Here is a 20,143-nt window from a genome sequence, read left to right on the forward strand (position 1 = left end):
TTACGCTGAAAATTCTGGCCTGGAGATCGTCCGAAATCAACGGTAATGGACGTTGATATATCTATAACGGATGCGTATCGTCAGCTAGAACTCAAGATGCAGCACCAGACCCGGCAGGTTTACAAATGCTACCACGTACCAATATCCTTGTTCGGACGATGATCTTTTGTAATCTCCAAGGTTTTACAGTCGATAAACGTGCCACAATAGGGAAACTTGCCATCACTGCCAAGTTTCCGTACGCTTTCTCCTTCAACGCGCATGTCAAAGTTGACGAGCGTTTTGTCGTGGCCCACTTCTACGCCATACTCAGGAAGTCCCTGGTGCATAGTCTCGACGAACCGAACAGCTTTCTCTTTATCTAACGTAATGAGCAAGAAATCATCGGTGAGCCTCAACAGAAGGCAGTCTGGTCCGCCCAGAAAGCCTAGATGCTGAGCTTCTAGGTCGGCGTAGAAGTAGTTGCACAAAAATGTCGACAAAATGGAACCCTGAGGGATACCCTTCTTTTGCCGGTAGTATTTTTTCCCAATTTTGACAATGTTACGCCCGACATGCTCGGATAACAGAGCTAACAGGCTGCGTGTTTCGTGACTCTGGAAAGCCGCACTGTCGACGAAGACGGTATTCTTCTTCTTGTTTCCCATCCCGCTTTCCAGCCGGCTGAGAAACGAGGTCGGTTCGTTCTGGGGTACGGCTGTGGAGTGCCATCGCCGAACGGGTTTGGATGGACCTGTCCCTTCTGTGAGACCCAATCGCTCGCCTGGATTCACCTCTGCATGCTTTGTTATGATGTACTGATTCTGGCTGGGAACTGAGCGCATCAAGTTCAGAACCGACGACTGAGGTATTGTGTCAAAGGCAGCTTTAACATCTAACTTAGCAAAATAGAATTTGCGTTGGACATTTGGCATCAAAGAATCCTTGAATGACTTTAGACGCTCGTAAATGTCTCCAACAGCGAAAAGAGTTGATCCCAGTTTAGAGGGATTCGTTAGCTGCGCTTGGTCAGCCTCAATTAAACCCACACGCAGCATACGTTTTCAAAAGGGGAAGAGAAAGAGCTTGCTCATAGTACTTACCGTCTCAAACTTCAATGCAGCGTGGATGGGCTTGAGAATGGAGTTGATGCTGGAGCCAAGCCATCTGGGACCCTTCATTTGCCTGCGTCTGAGATTCATAATGGGACGTAATTTGGTGCCCTTGGGCAATAACCTTAACTGACTGAAGCCCAGCCGCCTAGAATCTAGAATCCGCGTCGCTTCATTCAGCTTGACCTCTTCAAACATTCCCTCCCTGAGGCTCAACATTGATGGCTCTGCTACCAGCCTCCAAACGTCATGGCGAAAATAAAAAACTTGGGACCGATGTGTGTTGGATTCTGTAACGTAAAAATTGCTTCGTATCAGGGGTATCAAAAGCGAATCAAAAACATAATAAAGAAATTCGTGAAATATTTCATATCGTCTTTTTATATCCGTCGGGCTAGTTTTTTGCCCTTCGCAGGCGGGAGGAACCAGCCAAGCAAGCTCCGTGACCTAAATCTCTCATGAGCAAAAATCACAAATTGTGTCTTTCTTCAGGACTCTACCAACCTTGAACTCTTGTGCAATCTCATGTAGTGAAATCATTTCAAACCGCCGAAGCTTGATAAAATGGTCCACTTTGCGGAGAAATACAATTTTGTTATGGCAGTTCTTCTCATTACCCCAGAAGTTGTCTGGAATAATCTTTGAAAGTGCAGCTTGGCAGAACGCCGATACGCAGGCGATGGGACATGCTAGTTCCACGACGGATTTATACTCGGGGAGCACTGAAGTATCCGCGGGATAGCGGCGTGCGCGCCGTTTGGCTTGAGATTCAGTGGCCTGGGTCGCTCGATCTGGAAGTGCAACTGGGATGGCTGATGAGTCTGAAGTTTCAGTCTGCTTTTTCTTCCCACGAGATCCATCGAGAAATGTTGGACAGTAGTGTCTGAGGAGCTCAAAGTAAGAACACCGGGCATGAAGAACCTGTAAACGCTGCACGAGGTCTCTGGTAGAGCCCCTTAGTCGTTTGGGCAACTTTGGTAACGACTTCTCGGGAAACCCTTTACTGGCTCTCATTTTCTTGGTGATTTCATCTTCACGAAGGGTGTAATCGTGAAACTTTTGAGCCGTTTGATTCGCATCAATGGCAGAAGTGAAGACGTTGTGTAAGCCGAACTGGCGGGGGAAAATGTACATCATGAGTTTGACGGTATGCGCCTCGTTCTGCTGTCGAATCTCTATCGACTTCTGGCTATCCGCATCAGCGCCAGAGGCCTTGCTAGAATAGGGATGGCGATTTAACGCATCTAGCCATGCTTAGCGATCATCTCCAAGGTTATATCAGTAAATAGTTTGACAAACGGATATGCTTGAAACCTGCTTGCACCAGGCCTTTTGCAGTTGTAGCCGGCTTTGCATAGAAGATTCTACTGCGAACAATGGTAATGTCTGAGGGTTTGCGTATCTGAGGCTTCGAGTTATGGTCCAGCGATGTGGCATCCAGCTCGGATAGGGGGATACCTTACGGGTAATGGTCAGCAGAGAGTATACAAAGATGGTATAAGCATCTTCCACCTACCAGTAAGTTGAAGGTAGTTGTCGAGGCCTGCATCAACTTTGAGAAATACAGAGCACTCTGACAACAGGTTGATCATTACTCTTTCACCGGCCTGACCTAGAAGGGCCAAGAGCTGGGGCCATGGAGCCTCTCTAAGGGCCATGACATGGAAGTTGGGATAGAGGCTGAATATTCCTGTTCCGGGGATAGTTGATCTAACGGATTGATCCTCTCTGGCATTTCTACGGAAGCCATCGCATAGGATGTGCTTGGGCCAAGGCCCCCTCTCTCTTGTAAACAGCCGCCAGATGACAAAATCAATAATCTACATTGGGCTACTTAGCCTCGTTCGAGCTACTAGTTGCAGTCGGGGAGACAGTGACAGACCTCGGATTGTTTGGCAATTGATGCAGCTATTCCGTTAGATATAGTCACATATGATTCATCTCCTCTCTGGGAGAAGGTCAACCACTGCTGCCATGTAGCTTCCTCTGAGTCGGATTTTGAACTAGTCGAAGCACTGGTGCCAACCAAGGTTGAGTCAAGGACATGAGCAAGCTGTTTCTCTATGGCACTGGCATCTACGCCGGATCCCAAGGCTGCAATCTTCTTCCGCCTAATCTTTGAGGTATCGGGAAGGCTGGACAGCACATGCTCCCTTAGTGTGCTTACGACGGGATAGTGCTGCAGCAGTAAATCTTTCTTCACGGGGGTTTGATGCTTGGACGAGGCAAGATTCTGATTGCCTGACGCGTCCTTTGTGTCGCGCTTCCTTTTCTTGCCTCGAGGCATCTTTTTCAGAATGACGTTGAGCTACAGTCGCGTCACCGCGTTTGGCTGCATGTAAATAGTAGTAGCATCAATGCACTAACATCATAGTCGTGGCTGAGGTTGTGGCTGGATGAAGTTGAACAATGAGCAGTGAGGTTAAGGTTCAATGTTGCTATCTTCAATCGGGTCTTAGTAAGAGCTGAGAAATAGTTTCAACACTGCGGAGCGCTATCTGTCATTCACTATCAGGCACCGCACTAGCAGCGTGTCCAAAGTACCTGTACCGCTGTCAGGTTTAGGCATTTCCGTGCTAAAGGCTGTCCAACGGATTTGCCCTGGCAAGGGTCAACAAGGTTCTGCCGCGTCCGCGTCCGAGGATCGCGATCGCGATCGGAGAGGCAGAACGTGGACACCTGGTCGCTGTTACTAGCTGCCGACATTGACATTGAGGCAAGTTGAACTCGATGGATGCGAATCACGGCGAGAGGCGGGTGAAACGGTGTGAGCCGTTGGCATCATCGGCTGCCGACAGGCATTTGATGTTGCTCTGGCAGATGGCAAACAAACAAAATTACGATGCATCCACGGAGAGTCACCACACGGGAATGCTTATGTGTCGATAAATGCCGACGTGGACCGGACTGGATGCAACATTGAATGAAGCCAGTGCTTGTTACATACAATCCAAGGTGCCTGGATCCAAGGTTATCTGTCCGGCAAGGCTAGGTTAGTAGTGCCAAGTTGATGGAGAGAATGGCCGCTAGTCTAAGGTCAAGCATGTACGCTCGTATGCATGTAAAATTTCAGTGGGAGCCAACGGGTCTCAGGACACGCAGCAGATCGTGGGAGCTGCCAATACCGATGGATGCTGGCTGGGCATCACATCAGCCGAGTTGCATTCGGCGCAATTGTCCTCGGATCGGATGGGAGATGGTTTGCCAATTTCCCTCGCCGAGGTGGCGGCACCTGTGCAATCCTGCTCGTACGAGTCCATACCGACGTGCACATGCAACATGCACATGCGTGTGCCGCCAAGGGCCATGGATGGTAATGGATGTGAGAGAGATCAACGGATAGGACTCGGGGGAAGTGATGATACCTGCATCAGGTACGGAGTCTGGCCGTTGGTTACCAACCCTCCATCAGCAGCCCGATATGCAACCCCCTTGATTCTCAGACAAGGTGCAAAACTGTCGCCAGGGAGATGCGGAACAAGCCGTGCAGATGTAGTCACATAATCCCACTGCGAGTACCAATTATCTTCCACCGGCACACGGGAAAGGAGCCGGGAGAGAGAACGATAAGAAAAATTCTCACATCCATTCTCTTGTACTGCATCTCTCTCTCGCTCTTTTTTCTTTGCTTATTCTTTCTTTTCCTAAAGCGAGCAAGTGGAATCACATAAGCGGAAAGAAAAAGAAAAGAAGAAACAATCCATAAAGGTGAAACATGGCCGTTCTCTTGACTAGAGTCCTTGGTAGTGCTACTAAGATAATAGAACATGAGAAAAAAGTTGGAACATGGAAGAAAAAAAAACCCTCCGGACTCTAATAGCGGAGACTATAAGCCACCCCCGTCCATCTCTAACACGTTTCCGCCCCCCATGAATGATGATTTGACGTTAGTCGGCCAAGTCGCTGAGCATCACGGAGCAGTCGGTATGTACATGCACCGCTAGCTCCCAAGTTAGCAGCACCTGAAGCCCGCAGAAGTGGGAGCAGCGCAGTGACATGCCCCGGTGGGCTGAAAGAGCCCTGAGAGGACCCAAGAGGCCCCAAGAGGCCCATTGAGGGGACCGCTACAGGGGACCCAGGGCAGGGCTGCCAGCAGGCCGTTAATGAGCAGGCCTGGTTGGATCACCCACCTCCCTGGGCGTCGTATCCGGGCTGCAGGCTGCAGCACCTCGATTCCATCTCCCCGTCGCCTTCCAATCACCACCCCCCATCCCCTCTCTCCCACGTCTCACAGAACAGCCAGGGCCAAGCAGCTTCGAAAGCCCGTCTTCCAGGGGAAGCAAACGAAGTTGCCGCCACAGGAGACGGAGAGACACCAAGAGCGAGACAACCAGCAGCTTCGATGCCCGGGCCTTCTCCTCTCGCCTCGACGTGCGCTGACCAGTCGTTGCCGATCAGTCGCTGTTGACCAGTCGCTGTCCATCAAATCAGCATCAAATCAGCTTCGACCGCGCGGGTGATGCTCTGGCATTGACGTCGAACATGGACCCGGACCCGGACCTAGACTTGGACTTGGATAGCGTGCTTGTCGCCCATGATGCTGATGCTCATCCGCCGGCTCGCCATCTCCCCCATCTTCTTGACCACTCGAGCTCCAACCCAGCTGCCTTCTACTCTAACCCTGCCAACGACATCGTCCTGCCCGCCTCATCCACCAATGCTCAGGTCCTCGCCCACCATGCTGCTGCCACCTTAGATCCTGACGACTTTTACAAGAGCTACCAGACAGCACCCGGCGAGCCGCAGCCTTTCCCAATGGCCTCGCCAGTCCCGCCTCCCGACACCGATGGGGCTGCTGCAAGACACCTGCAGCCGCCTGCAAATCGCAGTGCTGGCCGTCAGGGTACCGGTACTGCCATGCGCTCCGCCTCGAACCCCCTCGACCGCAAGTCAGCCGCGACGTCGAGATCCCCTTCGGCCAGCGCCCCCAGCGTTAAGGATCTGAAGAAGCGCTTCGACCAGACCGGCGGGCCCAACTCCATCCCCAGACCTCCTCCGCGCCAGGTTGCTCCAGTCGCTCGGGTCAGGCAAGATACTATTACGAGTAAACCCAAACCGAAGCCGAAGCCCAGCTCGTCAGGCTCTTCGTCCACGCACACAAATACTCGTTCTGGCATCCCCGCTTCGAACTCGTCCAAGCAGTCTTCGTCATCGGCTTCGACCTCGGGCTCGACCTCGACGTCAAGTCGTTTGCAAAAGACGAGGCATGCTGAGCGTGAGCAAATGTCGGGTAGCTCACGGTCGTTTGCAAACCGCATTGGAAACCATCCACCCGAGACATCCACTAACGGGAACTCAATTGCCTCCAGCTCTATAACACCTCGCCCACACAATTCCCCACATTCAGTCTCCCAACCGTCGCCGCCATCTCCAAAGTCTAACCCTCAGTTTCCGGGCCTACTCTTCGGAGAAATCCCCCCGGGCCAGCACGACGTCGTGGCCGCCGGCTTTGGCATCGACAACTTTCGACCTCGAAGAACGTCCGAATCCAACGTGCACGGCCTCGTGGGCCGTCAACGCAGCTTCTCCGACCTCGAAGCCGAGCCCGCATCCCCATCCAGCTGGTACAGGGACCTCCACATGTCCCGAGGGAGCACACCCAAAACCCACACGCGATCTCGCAGCGATCACTCGGCGACGAAACATCTCCTGCCCTTGATTCATAAATCGCCTCCGCCCGCAGCCACATCAACAGGAACAACAACAACAGCGGCACTTGCAGCGGCCACGGTAACGGCAACGGCTGTTGCAGCAGCAGAGGCCACTGCCCACTCCGCCACACACGCGTCAGCAGGTGCAAGCTCCAAACTACCTGTTTCCATCAGCAGGAGACTAGCGAGCCCAACCAACTCCAACTCCAGTCCCGCTTCCTCGCGATCGAATTCACCATCTACCTTTAGGAGACCACCGGTCAATGGTCGTAGTAGTAGCAGACAAGCCAGGCCGAACCCCTCTACGACTCGAGCGAAAACACCCACGCAGACAGGTCGAAAACAGCCTCCCTCGGGCCTGGTTACACCAAGTAATAGCAACAACAGGCTTCAGACGTACGTGTCCACCGCGCCGCCCAAGCTTTCACCGCCCTTGAGGAGCTCTCGTCCACGACAGCCAGTCTCCGTAGCGACAACAGCAAGCTCCCGAATGAAAGAGGCGGCCAAAACGAAACCCCCTGCACGTCCAAATGCGAGGGATAACCCTTCTTCGTCAAAGACGTACGACCCAGCGAAGCGTAAGATAATAGCTGTTGGACCTATAGACTTTGAACAGCGTCGAGAGCACATTCGACTGGCGTACACCAAGACCATTCGAGAAAGCCAAGCTTACGAGGTGCGCCAAAGGGCGGTGGAGAGGAGGCGGAAGCAGATGGAGGAGGCCAAGGCCAAAGCAGAAACCGCTCCAGATACAGATACAACTACGACTACAACTACGGCTTCACCTACCACGGTGACTGCCGGGGAGGAAGAGGCTTCAAGTAACGAGCCAGCAGAAGACCACGTAAATCAAGAGGTAGAGGCAGCGGAGACAGGGCCGGCTGAAAGCTCCTCGGCGAGGGAGCCGGCCGTGGAGCTCCCAGCTGACCATGACCCTCGTGCTGTTGTGGAGAACAACCGCGCAAGCCTTCTAGAAATCCCGACAGATGCAGCCTCGCACCCAGCTCCTGGCAAGGATGATGATTCGCCGACGCTGGGTATCCCCGGGAGCTTCCCTGAACCTTCACCGTCCGCTAACGTAGCAAGAAAGCAACGGCCTCTGTCAACCATTTCAGCAACCTCTGCTGTTACCGAGTTTGATATTGAGCCCCAGGCAGAGCTTTCCGAACTGACTATGTCCGATCGGCCGCTCAGCCCCCAAATCATAGTGCCGAAACGAGAACGCTCTCAGTACCGAAGCCCCTTTGAGGACGACGACTTTCCATCATCGCCGCCGCCGCCGCGCCTTGCGACTCATCACATTAGCCAAGATAGCCATACTGACCAGCAGTTTATCCCTGACGCTTATTACGACAATGGGCATCAGGAGAACTCCTTTGAGACCCATGTGCACCAAGATTACCAAACCATTGTGACGATACTGCCGCAGCCTTCGCACGAGCCCCCTGCTGCCGAGGAGACTGCGCGGGCAGCGTCTTTTCCCCGACTGGATATTCAAGATGAATCAGACTGCCACTCAGACTTAGAAAGCGTTCCGGCAATGGCTCGCCGCATGCGCGCTGATATCGATGATGCCGCCACAGATGCCTGTACCGAAGAGACGGACGACCGAGACGGGATGGAGGATGAGCGGTCCCCATACCGCTTCGGCGCCGCCCATTCGCCGAACAGGGCTTCTACATGTGCATCATCGGACATAGAAACCTTTGATGACCTTCTCTATCCTTCGCATGACGAGCAGGTCGATGCGGGTCCACCAAACAAACTTTTGGCGCCGCCCTCGATATCCCGGGCCGACAGATCAAGCCATCAAACAGCATGGACTAACGTCTCTGTGGAGAGTATGGGACACTCTGAGGCCTCAGAGTCGCCTGTAATGCGAGCGACTTCATGGAAGCTGTCTGGTGGTTCATCTGGAAGGGACGATTCCTCCATTAGAAGCTTCTCTTATCACAGCGCCGGTGTTCGCCCTTCTGTCGACTCAACACGGTCGTCGATCCAGCTCGGCCAACAGCTCCCGGAACTAGACACGGGCGAAGGCTTGTCGATCCCTTACTTATCTGCAGAGGCTGCTTCTGACTTTTCGTATCTATCGTCGCCGAAACACGAACCGCCAGCCCTTCCCCGCTCTGGACGGAACTCAGCCATCGAATCGCAAACGTCCAGTGTATTTTATGAACAGTCCCAGTATGGTAGCACCTTGGTCAACTCTGAACGGGGGAGTGGGGAGTACATCTCTCATCACTCGGAAACTCCTCTGTCGATGATGGACATGACCTCGATGGAGACTATGGACCAGTACTTTGAGGGCCAGGCCCCCCAAGACAGCGATGCCAAATCATTCATTCAAGAAACTGAGGACCTAAGCAGCGAAGAGCGGCACCGCCTGATTCAAAGACGAAACGTCATCAAGGAGCTTGTCGACACCGAGGCCATCTTCGTAAGAGACATGAACATTGTAGAAGAGATTTATAAAGGCACCGCGGAGGCTTGCCCCAAGCTGGATGCAAAGATAAGCAAGCTCATTTTCCGAAACAGCGACGAGATTGTCGAGTTCCACACCTCATTCCTCGTCCTGCTCAAAGAGGCGGTGGCCAGTATCTATGTGCCGAAAAGCGGGCGCTCCCTTGTCGCCAGAGAGGACTCGCTTTACTCGGAACAAAGCCAGACATCCATTGTTGATCTTAGTGACGCCAAGGATCGCGAGACGTCACTTGGTCCGGCGTTCCAAGCTAGCATGGAGAAGATGAAACTTGCTCACGAAGGGTTCCTGAGAAACAGCGACCAGGCGGCCAAAAAGCTCATCCAGATTCAACAGGATCCGACGGTTCAAATATGGCTAAATGAGTGCAATGAGGTAGCCAAGGACCTCACCGCTGCCTGGGACTTGGATTCCCTCCTCATCAAACCGATGCAGCGAATCACAAAGTACCCGAATCTGATCATGACGCTCCTGCAACACACTCCCCAGGATCATCCCGATCGAGAGCCGCTTGTGGTGGCCAAAGAGGCGCTTGAAGAGGCCATTATCGAGATCAACAAGACGAAGAAGAACTTTGAGCTAGTCGGACAAATCGTCGGTAGAAAACGTAAGGAGTCCGACGTGAAGGCGGGACTTGCTCGAGCCTTTGGCAAGAAGGTGGACAAGCTGCAAGGCGGTGCTCGACCGCCTGAGGATCCTGAATATGTCAAGCTGGAGGAGAGGTTCAGTGATGATTATCTGCGGTTACAGGTCGTTTTGCGCGATGTCGAGTTCTACACTAGGCAAGTGTCATCGTACGTGCACGAGTTTCTGCAATATCTGTCGGCGATTGAGTTGGTCATGCGACTCCAGCCAGGCAGCTTCCCTGAGCTGGAGAGCAAGTGGGTGCAGTTTAACATTTCGATCCGCGACATTGAGAAAGTAGCGCTGGAGCAGCACGTAAGGCCCTCTCTCTGTGCGTATAATAACTTGACAAGACGATTGTACTAATTTTCATTATAGTTGGCACAAATACGAAAACATGTCATCGAGCCTTTTGAACACGTCATCAAGTCTTACGGGAATCCCTCGTTGGCTATGAAGAAGAGGCAAAAGCGCCGAGTCGTATGGGAACGTGCAGAGCAGTTAAAGAAAGCAGGCAAAAGCGTGGAACCCAAGCTCAAGGAGCTGGTTGAGCAGTATGAGGCTCTTAACGACACGCTTATCAAGGAGCTTCCGAAGTTGTCGGCGTTGACAGAAAAGGTGGGAAACATTTGTTTGGGCAATCTCATCAACATCCAGGCCAATTGGTACCTGATATGGAGGGAAAAGATGAGGGCGGTTCTGGCGGACGCGCCTGAGATGCCAGAAATAGAGGAAATCGTGGCAACTTTCGAGCGAGAGTTTCCCTACGCAAACGAGATGATGGCCAACATTGGTATCATCAACCCGGCCTACCATGGACGAACGTCAATCTCGACGACGAACGGAGACGACAACCTCCCCAGAACCAGGGGGCGAACTTCAGAAGCAGAGAACAGAGCATGGGGCCAGCCCGTGAATGGCGAATCAGTGCCTTCTCTGCCCGCGCCTGATTTTGGCAAACGACATAGCGGCTCGTTTACTCTATCTCCCATTGCTGCTGGGCCCTCCAGCGGCTTGGGGGCGACGGCGCCCAGTCCTCACCAGTACTATTATAGAGACTTTTATGCCGGCCTGTCAAGCAGCCAGGGAGGAATGGCATCACCGAGATCGGCCGAAGTGCCAGCAACCTCTCGATCACTTGGCGGTACGAGACCAAGTACGGGCAAGAGTTTCGATTCGTCGGCGGTGGCAATGCCGCGACAGAGCACAGAGTCGGCACCTCACACCCGACGAGATTCGGGTAACACATATTATTCCAGCTATCATCAGCATGACAGCCGTAGATTCTCCAACCTGTTTCACTCCGCTCTGCCTCTCCCAGACGGCCCTGAAGAAAGCCAGCGGTCGTCTAGGGCGTCATCACGAGAGCGAGCGCATGCTTCGGACGGATACAATATCCTGTGGTTGGCAGCATCGCTCTTTGAGTTTAACATTTCCACAACAAAGCACGAGGCCGGGTATCCTTACCTGACATATCAGGCCGGCGAGGTATGTTTCTAAATCGCCCAAGTGTGCACAACATATGCTAACATCGCGATACACAGATTTTTGACGTGATTGCCGAAAAGGGCGAGCTCTGGCTTGCAAAGAATCAAGACGACCCGACGGACCAGGTGGGCTGGATTTGGTCCAAGCATTTTGCCAAGCTGGCCGACTCATAGAGAGCGCATAATTGAAATTTTGACCATGGCGTTGGCGCGAGGCAGACAAAACAAACAAAAGACGAAGCGACGGATTTGCTTTTTTACTACTATTATGGAAACCGGGATCAGCATCGAACAAGATGCACGTGTACACAATAACTAAGGCATTGAGGAGGGATAGGCAAGCAACCAGGCGTTTTCTTTTTCTTTTTCTGACTTTTTTTTCCGTTTGTCAAGAAGCCTTCTTTTTCTTTCTCCTTCTCTCTTCCTTTCTCTCTTCATTGCATGGTTTCACTTTGCATTGAAGAAGCATAGCAGCTGCGCAGTGGAATTTTTTTTCAGAGCCTGTTACTGCTTTCCTGCCTTGTCATCTTTTTTGCTAAATGTCGAATCTTTTTTTATTCTTCCTCAATGATGGAGCCAGAGCCAATTGGCACCTGGGTTGGAAGAAGGGGATTCTGATTGTGGCACCTTGAGATGACGAGAGCTTTTGTTGTTTCTTCTTCTTTTGGCACTCGATTTGTCTTGTCGGGTTTTAAAGGCGTTGGGCAATACGGCCCGGTGTAAGGCGTGTGAAAGCAAGCGGCTTAATGGAAGAGAGACGGCGGGATGTAGGGTTTTACATGTCCTACCATATCACAGCACGAAAGTAGACAGATCTGAGCCGAAAGATACCATGTCATGACACGAATTTATTTCTCTACGAAATGGCTCGAGCTTGCTGAGCGCTTGATAGTAATCGACTGTACAACACATTGCTGCAACCTGTTTAGAATGTTTAGCTGCAAGATGGGCCAGTGACAACTAAGATAGTGTTGTTGGCCCAAGATAAGGCCAAGACCAAGACAAGACACCAACACCAGTAAAATATGAAACAAGACTCCAGAATGGGTCTCTGTTACGAGGTTTGTCCTGCAGTGACGCTGGCGATACGAGGCCCCCCCATGGCTGTTTCGAGTCTAGAACGGAGAGCGAGAGACTGCTGGGTCTCACAGGGGGCTATTAATAGCCGGGTGCTGGGGGGGGTTAACAAAGGACGCGACATTTGAGCCCCCTTTCCCTTGGGCCAATCTGTCTATCTTCACGAGACAAAAAAAAAAAAGAAAGAAGAAGACAACAGGAATTTTTGAAGAAACTAAAAATCATGTTTAGGGATGGTACATAGCAATGCAATTAACGAGGCCGATTGTTAACTGATTTAGCGGGCGCACGCGACACTGGAACGTTCTTTTTTCTTTTCGCTTTTTATTAGGGGGCTTGGTTTTTGGTAAGATTGTGGTAGATACCCAAACAAAACACACACAAAGCGTTGCGGAAGGCCACGATGGCGTCTTCGCTGGTTGGGAGGGCGTCGATTCGGGGCGGTTCGGAGACGGTGCAGATGGTGTTGTTGACGTTTTGCACGATTGGGATTACGTGAGTTTTCTTTTTCTTTTCTCTTTTTTTTTTGTGTTTTTTTTATGGCTTGGAAGGGTGGTGAGGTTGAGCTTGGTGAGAGAGTCTTTGCTGACGCGTTTTTGGGGGGCCCAATATAGGTTTACATGGGGCATTGAAATGACTTGTAAGTCTTGATTCAATTCTCACTCGTCGAGAATCAATTTCATTCATTCTGAAAGAAGTCGTCATTTTCAATGAAATAAAGCTAACATGAGATCTTCCCAGACTGCACGCCCTACCTCCTCAACCTGGGCCTCACCAAAAGCAACACGTCGCTCGTCTGGATCGCAGGCCCTCTATCCGGCCTCATCGTGCAGCCCATCGTCGGCGTCGTAGCTGATGAGAGCACGTCGCGCTGGGGCAGACGAAGGCCGTTGATGATGGTCGGGGCGGTGATTGTGTCGGCGTGCCTGCTGGTGCTGGGCTTCACGAGGGAGATTGTGGGCGGCTTCATGGGGGCTGAGGCCGGGAGTGATGCGGCGAGGAGGGTGACGGTCGTGTTGGCGGTGGCGGCGATTTACGCGGTGGACTTTGCCATCAATATGAGTATGTTGAAGATGAGAAGAACCCCTTGTTTGTGAAGGGTAGTTTGGGGGCTAATATGTGGTTGTGTTTCAGTCATGTCGTGTGCGAGGAGTCTCATTGTCGATACGCTTCCCATTGAGAAGCAGCAAGCCGGAGCTGCCTGGGGTCAGTATAACCCTTGATTTCCCACCTCTTCTCTCTCCTCTTGTTCAAACTTACTGAATATATATCATCAAACACAGGCAGCCGCATGAACGCCATCGGCCACATGATCGGCTACGGCGCCGGCTCCATCGACCTCGTCCGCCTGCTAGGCCCCGGCTTCGGCGACTCGCAGTTCAAGCAGCTCACCGTCATCGCCGCCATGGCCATCCTCGGCACCACCTCCGTCACCTGCTGGGCCGTCACCGAGCGCGTCCTCGTCGCCAGCAAGGACCACGACGACGGCAAGAAGCAGCACCTCGACGACCCCCTGAGCGTCTTCCGCCAGATCCGCTCCACGCTGCTCACCTTGCCGCCGCGCGTCCAGGCCATCTGCTGGGCTCAGTTCTGGTCCTGGATCGGCTGGTTCCCGTTTCTCTTCTACAGCACTACTTGGGTTGGCGAGACGTACTTTCGCTATGATATGCCGGCTGGTGCGAAGAAGTCGGCTGACACGCTGGGAGATATTGGACGTATTGGAAGTGCGGCTTTGATGATTTACTCGACTGTTAGCTTCGTGGGGGCCTTCTTCTTGCCTATGGTTGTGCGGTCTCCGGATGATGATAGTTATACGCACCGGCCGCCGCGAGCAATGGCTGGGTTCCTAGAGAAGCTTAACAGCATGAAGCCGGACTTGTTGACCGCCTGGATCTGCGGTCACTTGATGTTTTCGGCGGCCATGTTTATGGCTCCCTTGGCGAGAAGCTTTATATCCGCCACGTTTCTCATGTGTCTGTGCGGAATGTAAGTTCACTCATCTATCCTTGGTCCCCGGTGATAGTTCTCTCTACAATAGCCAAACTGCTAACTTCTCCTTTTTCCAAAACTTCAGACCATGGGCCATTGCAATGTGGGCTCCAACAGCCTTCCTCGGTATCGAAGTCAACAAACTCAGCGGCGCCCACGATCCCTCTTCAGTCCTCCCCTCATCACGTTCCTCTTCCCGCTCCTCCACCTCCTCTTCTTCATCCTCCACGTCGGGCGAGCTGTCCGGCATCTACTTTGGCATCCTCAACATCTACACCACCCTCCCGCAGTTCATCGGCACCTTCATCTCCACCATTGTCTTCGCCATCCTCGAGCCTGGCAAGAGCCCCGAGCTGCACGAAGCCGCTGAGGAAACGGCTAGCAAAGATGCTGGTGAAGGTACGAATGCTATTGCGGTTTGTCTGTTTATCGGCGCTATGAGCACCCTCATCGCGGCTCGGATGACGCAGAAGCTACGGAAGTTGTGAAAAGACCACGTGTTTAGTTCTGGCTTTATGGTTTGCCTATTGTGACTCTTTCGAAAAGGGGAATGATGACGATGATGAGAAAGAGGGTATCTTTTGTTCGTTTGTTTGAAGCGTGGAGAAAGGAGTGCTGCCAGCTTTCATTTCTTGTTACATGTTGTTCTTAGTCCGACTTACCGCTCTTTCATTTTTTCTCTTTTGTTCATTATAAAATACTTGGTTTGTATCGTACATAGAGTTAGAGCTTAGAGCTTAGATAGAGATCAAATTCTCATGGTATTTATTGAAGGACCCTCGGTTGTCAAACGCAGTAGCAAAACTACGAGGCGGCAATACCGCATATCAAGACCACCATCGCCCACAGAGGAGTGCAGTCCGTCAGTTTGACGTTGCTTGTTAGATTCACATTCATCTCACAACAAGTGATCAGTTATATGTACACACGACGGAGCTCCCCTTTAGTACACACAGGGAGACCCATCGTCCAGAGAGATCCAAAGAGGTTCAACAAATGAGCCCGGCGATATTGTATACCATCGCGAAATGGCCTCCCCCCATCACTTCCTCTCCCTCTCATTCTCAGAAACCCTCTCCCACTCATCCTCCGTACTCACACTCGACACCGACTCCGTCAACGGCCGCTGCTTCACCTCCCCCTTCTTCTCCACAGGCTCGACATCCCCAGCCGCTGCCGCCGCCGCAGCGCTACTCTTCTTATTCCTCGCGCTCCGCCTTGTCACCCTGCCCTCAACCTCAGTATCGCTCGACCCGGACGCCTCGCCCTTCTTCCTCTCGTCGAGCTGCTTGTTCTTGTTCTTCATCTCCTCAGCCGCCTGCGCGATCCGCAGCTCCCGCGCGAACCAGTTGATCGACCACCACAGCCCGCCGCACAGCACCGACAGCACGACAAAGTGCACGCTGTACGTCGCGAACAGGAGGGACAGCAGGACGACCTGCAGCGCGGCGAAGGTGATGTTTGTGGCTTTGAGGATGGTGGGCGTGGGGCCGGGCGTGAAGATGCCCTCCCAGAGCTCGACGAAGAAGGACGACATGATGCGTTATATGTGCGTGTGTATAGTGAATATATGTATGTATTATATGTATCGCGAGAGAGAGACAAAGGAAACGCAAACGCGCGCGCCTGTATGTCTGTATGTAGTTCTCTCGAGCAAGCTTTCTCGGTCTTCGGTCTCGATCGATACGCGAGGCGCAAGGTTTGTCGTTCGTTCGCCAGCTATCACAAAGCGTATCAACGACAATAATAACAAAATGCCAGAAGAAGAGAGCTCGAGTGGTTTTCTCTTCTTCGCCGTCGTTCTGGAGCTATTCTCGGGGCGAAGGCAAAAAAAAGATGTAAGAGCAAAAGCCGCAAAACAGCCGAAAAGGGTTTAACCGGTTGTTTGACGTCAAGTAAGAAAGCAAAAAACCAGATTCCCATTCACAAATACAAATCAACAATATGCATTTATATAACCAAAGAGAAAAAAAGGAAATACTAATAAAATACAAGAAGATGCCAGCTTTCGCTCAAACAACCATCATCTGGCCACGTTTTCCATTTTGCTATTAACTTCTATGTTGTTTTTTTGTTAGCTCCAAACAGCTGTCAAAAAGCTTGATAATCGCTATTTCACGGCACCCAAATCTGTCACCCTCAAAAGTTCAAGCAACAGCCTGAGGGGCAATTTGCGGGACTCTTTTTAGCCTCTTTACCTCTCTCCTTTCCACCCCGCCTTTTCTTCCTCGTACACATGTATAACAAGACTCATGATCACTCATCAGGTTGGCTTACATAAATAACCCCCAGCAAAAAAAAAAAACATGGATAAATCGGAACCTGAAGAAGCTGCTATGAGAAAGAGTACAGAGTACAGAGTACAGAGTACAGAGTACGTAAACAGTACAGTTACAGTTAGTTGGAGGCTACCTATTCTGCTGCAGCCCCAGCTAAGGGTGAATGACGTAGACGGGACACGCGAGGAAATACGATAGTCTAGGCCGCAGCAATGACTAAACTGCAGGTTGAGTCATGAGGACACTTTGTTTGCTTGCTTAGGCCGTGGATCATCACGAGCAAAGCAGCTGAAAAAAAAAAGATGCGTGTACTGTACTCGTAGGACCGAAGTGAGCATCATCCGATAGGCACAGCCCGAGTGTCTCATCTCAATCTCGTACTGTAATGGCATCCTTGCCGATCTACGAGTTACATGCTTGTTGTTATTATTGTCCCCTTGTTGATCACGGATTCCCATAACAGTAACAACAGACAAAACTATACTAAGCAACGAATAATACATAAGACGAAATGATGAATAAAAAGAGCACAAAGAACAAAAAGAATAAGAGACCAAAAGCGCAAAAAAAGAAGCTGCCCACTATCAGAGTCGAACTGATCACCTTGTCATGTCAAGTCGTAAATACTAGTGACACGCTATACCGCTTAGCCAAGCGGGCATTTGGACTTGTCTCATGCATCGTCGCCTCGCAAACGCAGTAATTGAGCACTTCGCCAGCAATTCTCCAATCACTCACTCAATCTCAAACTTCTTACAGAGTACTTACCCTAAACATCCATCCCATCCAAGCAAGGCGACAACTTTCAAGGCAGCAACTTTCAACCTCCCAAGGCAGAAGCCGTAAATTAAATTAAATTCAAATGCTTCGGTATCCAAAGACACACCCACCTCGAATCGAATGGCATCGCCTCGCCTCGCCTCTCGCAGCCACAAGCCAAATGGGGCCCAAGGCAACTTTCTCCTCTCCCCTCCCTCTGTCACAAATCACCAGCATCAGGCTTGCTCTCGCCTTAACTTGCTTGATCGTACAGTAGTAACCTCTGACTATCCGTATATCAATGTGTTAATGCATGCTTATGTCGCATCGAGCTCAATTTCGAGGAGAGAGAGGACACTATCCGCGGTGGCAACCAGACCAAAAAGCCCAGTTGCCTTCTCTTTCCTTTCTCTCCTTTCGGCTCACCGACATAACCTAATGTCTTCTCAGCTTTCGGTGTTAGCCAATTGTTGCACCATTCTTAATTTCATACAATCGGCTTCGGCAAGAGAGAATGTAAGGGAGGGGGAAGAAAAAACTGAAAAGTAAGGACAAAAAGAAGGGCAGCAAATCAAACCCATCCGACCAATAGCGGAGGAGAAGACGAATGATACACAAACGATCAAACAAGCGTGCTCCGTCAGGTAGACAGATCACCTATGGGAAACCTTCCCCCAGTCCAGCCCCCCCGCCGACGTATCCGCTCAATTGGACGGTTCTGTCTTATCTATCGACCGCTCTTGTGACTCGTAAGGCAGGCCTTCTCTATACAGAAATGTCGGGGTCCTCTATCCCCAAGGCTGCGACAAGTGAGACACAAGCCGATGGGTCGAATCCGAACGCCTCACTTTGGGAAAAAGGACACCCCCTGGTCGACCTAGCTGCGCTGCGTTGCGTTGCGCTGTGCTGTGCTGTAGAAGCAACGAAAAAAGAAGAAGCGAAACCAGGCCTGCAATCGGCCCTTTGCCGACAAATGGACATCTGAGTCACAACGTTGTGAATTCCAGAGTTCTTTTGTCTTTTGCTTCTTTTCGTCTTCGCTTTCGCGTTCCCTTTCCCCCTAAAGCAAACCGGCCCTGCGTAGCCTCGCACGCACATACGTGTGAAAGTACGTCGTCGTTTCGTAATCACTTGCTCCCCTCTTGCTTTAAACTCCAGGCTCCCAAGTTATGAGTCTTCTAAACTCGGCCATTTCCTCTTTGGGACGTGCACGAAAACGAAGCAGCAGAAGCTTCGTGCCACCCGAGAGCCATCCGCATAGTTGCATATAGCCTTAAACGCCCCGACGTCTGTGGCGTCCAAACCAATCTAGATATTCATCTAGGCCGTACGGGTCCTTCTTCACCTCACTCCGCCGTGGGATTTGACGCCTGATATTCGCACCCCCTGCCTGCTGAATCCCCGAAGTCCCTGTCTCCCCTGTCTTAGACTTTCTTCTTCACCATCCCCACACTAACACTCGTATACAGGTACCACTTGTAAGCTGCAGCGGTGCTTTTTTTTTTTTTTTTTTTCTCTTTCATAGACTGGTCCTCGTTCTGCGCTGGTCAGCAGCTCCTTGAGGCTCGAGCTGTTGGGCGTTGCTATTTGTTGAGTCGTTCAATGCACCCGTTTTTGGTTCTATTATATCGTTTTGATAAATCACAAAGAATTGAACGCCTGTCACTTACGGCGGTAGTCTCTGACAATTGCTTGTTTCAAAAACCCCGTGCCACCTGGGCAAGGCTGCGGCCAATGTGGCTTTCTGCCGTTCCCCAAGCCTCGTTGGATTCAACCCTTTTATTGTGATTGTGGGGGGAAAATGCCAATCTTGCGGGAAGGGTATTCAGCGACAGCAATTCCAATCAAACGGAGTACTTACTGTAGCACTGCGCCCGCAACCCCACGTGGCAGCAATGACAAAACACAAAGTGAAAAAAAGGTTATAACAACGCCAGTCGTACGGCTAGAGAGGCCGAAATTCTTCGGCATGGACATAGAGTTAGCTCCGCAAATGGCATCATAGCGCTTCAACGAGAAGAATCACAATCCAAACTTAGATACCTCAAGTGAATGTGCCTTGGTTCTAGGGGGATTTCTCGCCCCCTTCTGAGCCGCCATGCAAGTATAGTTTCTAAACTTGAATTCGTTCGATGATGGTCGATAAGGGTATGACGTTGGTACGGCAAAGTTGGTGGTCATATGCTGTCATGTTTATCCCCTAAGCGCATTTGGCACTGAGGTGAGGTCCGATCCAGACTGGCAGAACGAGTCTTCCGCTAGCCTATGATCATCGCGAGAGGCGCGTGTAAGCGCCATCTCGTCCTTAGGCAAAGCACAGGTAGGCGAAGCAATGCGGTAATGCGTGACTGCAACAAGCAGTAGTGCCAAGGGCAGAGGAGAACTCTCTTTGGGAGACTTGGGCGTCTAGCAGCGATCGAGCCACAGCCTAGTGGCGTCGCTTCGCAAAGATCTGGCGCCATCAAGCTTGTCAACAACAAGGCAGAATCTTGTTCGCCGGCCCTAGGGGTTTAGCTTCCTCTTCACTTCTTCCCTGACAAGTGCATCGCATCGGAGCGGCAGCTCCTTTGCCAGACGCCGGGAAAGATGCGATACCCGCCGTAGACAGGACGAGAAGGGGGGCTGCTGGCGTTTACCCATCCACTCATCAAGCCTGAAGTCGACGATGGCTGCGGCACCTCGTCGTGATCTGTGTCATGATACT

The 20,143-nt window shown here is 51.6% G+C and overlaps 4 protein-coding genes and 1 non-coding gene across 5 annotated transcripts; 2 read left to right on the forward strand and 3 right to left on the reverse strand.

Annotated features, from left to right (window-relative positions):
* Positions 1–1,547: 1,547 nt before the first annotated feature.
* M431DRAFT_6440 (hypothetical protein) lies at positions 1,548–3,378 on the reverse strand (the record flags this gene model as incomplete). Its single annotated transcript, XM_024921660.1, has 4 exons — positions 1,548–2,335; positions 2,391–2,549; positions 2,608–2,911; positions 2,974–3,378. The coding sequence occupies 4 exons, from the start codon at positions 3,376–3,378 to the stop codon at positions 1,548–1,550; spliced, it is 1,656 nt and encodes a 551-aa protein (XP_024773888.1).
* Positions 3,379–5,846: 2,468 nt separating this feature from the next.
* On the forward strand, positions 5,847–11,509 carry M431DRAFT_87212 (hypothetical protein; the record flags this gene model as incomplete). Its single annotated transcript, XM_024923775.1, has 3 exons — positions 5,847–10,163; positions 10,227–11,336; positions 11,393–11,509. The coding sequence occupies 3 exons, from the start codon at positions 5,847–5,849 to the stop codon at positions 11,507–11,509; spliced, it is 5,544 nt and encodes a 1,847-aa protein (XP_024773889.1).
* Positions 11,510–12,815: 1,306 nt separating this feature from the next.
* Positions 12,816–14,889, forward strand: M431DRAFT_496164 (hypothetical protein; the record flags this gene model as incomplete). Its single annotated transcript, XM_024917461.1, has 6 exons — positions 12,816–12,907; positions 13,027–13,052; positions 13,154–13,474; positions 13,547–13,618; positions 13,696–14,398; positions 14,487–14,889. 6 exons carry the CDS (start codon positions 12,816–12,818, stop codon positions 14,887–14,889), a joined length of 1,617 nt encoding a protein of 538 aa, XP_024773890.1.
* Positions 14,890–15,443: 554 nt separating this feature from the next.
* M431DRAFT_87704 (hypothetical protein) lies at positions 15,444–15,938 on the reverse strand (the record flags this gene model as incomplete). The annotated part of the gene is made up of 1 exon (XM_024923828.1): positions 15,444–15,938. One exon carries the CDS (start codon positions 15,936–15,938, stop codon positions 15,444–15,446), a length of 495 nt encoding a protein of 164 aa, XP_024773891.1.
* Positions 15,939–17,255: 1,317 nt separating this feature from the next.
* On the reverse strand, positions 17,256–17,340 carry M431DRAFT_t117. Its single transcript has one exon. It is a non-coding gene; the product is annotated as a tRNA-Thr (tRNA).
* Between the last annotated feature and the right edge of the window lie 2,803 nt (positions 17,341–20,143).

The sequence above is a fragment of the Trichoderma harzianum genome (genome assembly GCF_003025095.1).
Source record: "Trichoderma harzianum CBS 226.95 unplaced genomic scaffold M431scaffold_7, whole genome shotgun sequence".
Lineage (NCBI taxonomy): Eukaryota > Fungi > Ascomycota > Sordariomycetes > Hypocreales > Hypocreaceae > Trichoderma > Trichoderma harzianum.